Source organism: Aplysia californica, unplaced genomic scaffold (assembly GCF_000002075.1).
Source record: "Aplysia californica isolate F4 #8 unplaced genomic scaffold, AplCal3.0 scaffold00402, whole genome shotgun sequence".
NCBI lineage: Eukaryota > Metazoa > Mollusca > Gastropoda > Aplysiida > Aplysiidae > Aplysia > Aplysia californica.
In genome coordinates this window covers 368,738-370,948 of record NW_004797672.1, presented here as the reverse complement: position 1 = coordinate 370,948, position 2,211 = coordinate 368,738, and the positions used below count along the sequence as shown (strand labels likewise).

The window sequence follows — 2,211 nt, the reverse complement described above, 5'->3', positions numbered from 1 at the left end:
TTTTAGGAGGGGGGGCGGGGGGGCTGGGATGGGAATGTGTTGTTTCTTCCTTTTTTATTTTTTAAAGTTTCTTCTACCTAGTGGTTGTTCCTGTGGGTACTTTTGTATTTTCTGACTCTTCTACTTCTTGTAGGCTCCTAAGTGTTGCTTTTGTCCTAGTTTGTCTTAGGCAAAGTATCACTGTTACAGTGCTGACCCTTCCAAAAATTGGGGGGGGGGGTAATCAGGTCAGCTCAGCTTTCTTCTTTAAAGTCTCTTTTTATTCCAACATATTTAATGATATTGGTGGTAGTTCAATACCCTAATAGAACAGGCTTTTCCCCCTCAGTAAGACAGCTTCTTAAGCACTCAGGAAATAGTCCGCTCAGCACACAAGGGAAACTTTTAAACTCTCCGATTTGAATCTGAAATTTTTAGGTAATGGTTAAGTTCATAACTGACTGTTCCACTGTCCTCTATCTGTGTCATGGAGATCCCTGGCCATCACACGAGGAAGGGAAGTTATTGAAAAACTAGAATTCCTTGGGTTACATCCCTTGATGTTCTGTACGTGGTTTATATTACGCCCTTCCCTCTTTAAAAAAAAACCCCAAAAAAAACTGTGCCTCATATTATAAATTAATAGATAGTGGTTTTGTATTTCTGTCAGATAGTTATAAAGTAATTTGTCCGGTTCCTATATATTTTTAATCGACTTCTTGTTTTGTTTTGACCACTTTGAAGTAACACTTTCACTTTCACGGCCTGTGCTAGTTGAAATGCTATGTTACATCAAGGGGAAATAATTCGGTAGGAGATAATATTAGTAGAAGTATTTAACGACTTACCTCTCTTTGACTATTTTTTAAAAAAAATATTGTACATATATAATTTAATGATTAAAATAATATTGACCACTTTTTATGTACACAGTGTGGTTTTAGACCTTTTTAATAAAAGTTTTATGTTTCCCCTTTACGTCATGATGTTACCTACGAGGATCAGGTGGGTGGTTGGAGGGCGCCACTGGTAGGTCCTACTACTTCTTTACTTCTCTACTTTCCCTGTTTTTTCTGCCTGTCTGTCTGTCTTAGTTCTTAGTCTTACTTTTTCCCAGCACTAAATGACCGTTATTGTGTCGATCTGCTTTACTCAAACAAACCAACGAACGAGAATCAGTCTTGTCTCTCATTTTGTTCTGATGTGGTCTGCTTCTTCTGTTTATTTTCTTTGTCATGATAAAACCTTTGTTCCTGATCTATTCCCGCTGAAATCTGGTTGTTTCTGTCTGCATCTCCCTTATTTATCCCACTCATTACCCAGACCCACACAGTTGGAGTGGGTGGTTGGAGGGCGCTGCTAGTAGGCTCTTCTTCTTTTCTTTTTTTTTTTCCATTTGTTGTTTCTATTTGTCTTACTTTTGCGCGAAATGACCATTATTTTGTGGATGTTCTTCTTTTAACTCTTAAAAAAAACCAATAAAAAAACCTCACTGTTGGAAAGAGTTTGTGCCTTTTGAAGGGGAGAGGATAACTTTTATGGGAGAGAATAGAAACAACACTTTTGGAAATTGCCTGCCCAGTTAACACTTTGTCTTTCCGTTTGATCGCAGACAATTCCGTGAAGCGGCGGAGGCGGCCATTGAGAACAAAAGTGAGGAGGACTTCGACTACGTCTTGTCGCGGCTGGGTCTGGCCGATCGCCAGGTGGCCGAGACGGTTCGGGGGATGAGGGGTCAGCTGATGGCCAGGAGGTGAAAGGTCAAAAGGTCAACCGAAGAATGCTGGGATGTCGTCATGAAGGAAGGCACTACTCTGCCGTAAGCTGTCAAAAGGCCTGGTTTTCTTGGGGGCAGTTTCGGGAAAAAGAGGGGGGGGGGTTGTCAGCATAATCATTTAAAAATAGAGTCATTCTGAAATTTGAATTCTAATTCATTCAAAAGCTAGTCACAGTTTCAATTTGATTTTTTTTTCACACAATTAGGGTAGCTGATCAGGCTTTTGATTTAGCAAATTAAAAATGTTGGGACCAAAATGAAAAAAAGGCATTTTGTCAGCCTACAGCAGTACTGCGTATGTATGAGGTGTTGAAATATTACATGCAGTGCATAGGGATGGATGGCTCTTTTTTCAGATTACTTCTGGAATTATAGTCTTCAGTACCCGTTAATTTTTGTTGGAAAATATTTGTCCAGTTTTATAGAAACAGTGTAAACTTCTTGGATTTGGGGGG

At 39.5% G+C, this 2,211-nt stretch overlaps 1 protein-coding gene across 1 annotated transcript in view; it reads left to right on the top strand.

The window, feature by feature from the left end:
* Nucleotides 1-1,877, top strand: part of LOC101855205 (vacuolar protein sorting-associated protein 16 homolog) — a gene marked incomplete in the record, with an annotated part of 29,677 nt that extends 27,800 nt beyond the window's left edge. Inside the window, 2 exon segments of the mRNA XM_035971234.1 lie at nucleotides 1,592-1,745; nucleotides 1,783-1,877. Coding sequence (XP_035827127.1) covers nucleotides 1,592-1,736 — 145 coding nt within the window.
* Nucleotides 1,878-2,211: the final 334 nt, after the last annotated feature.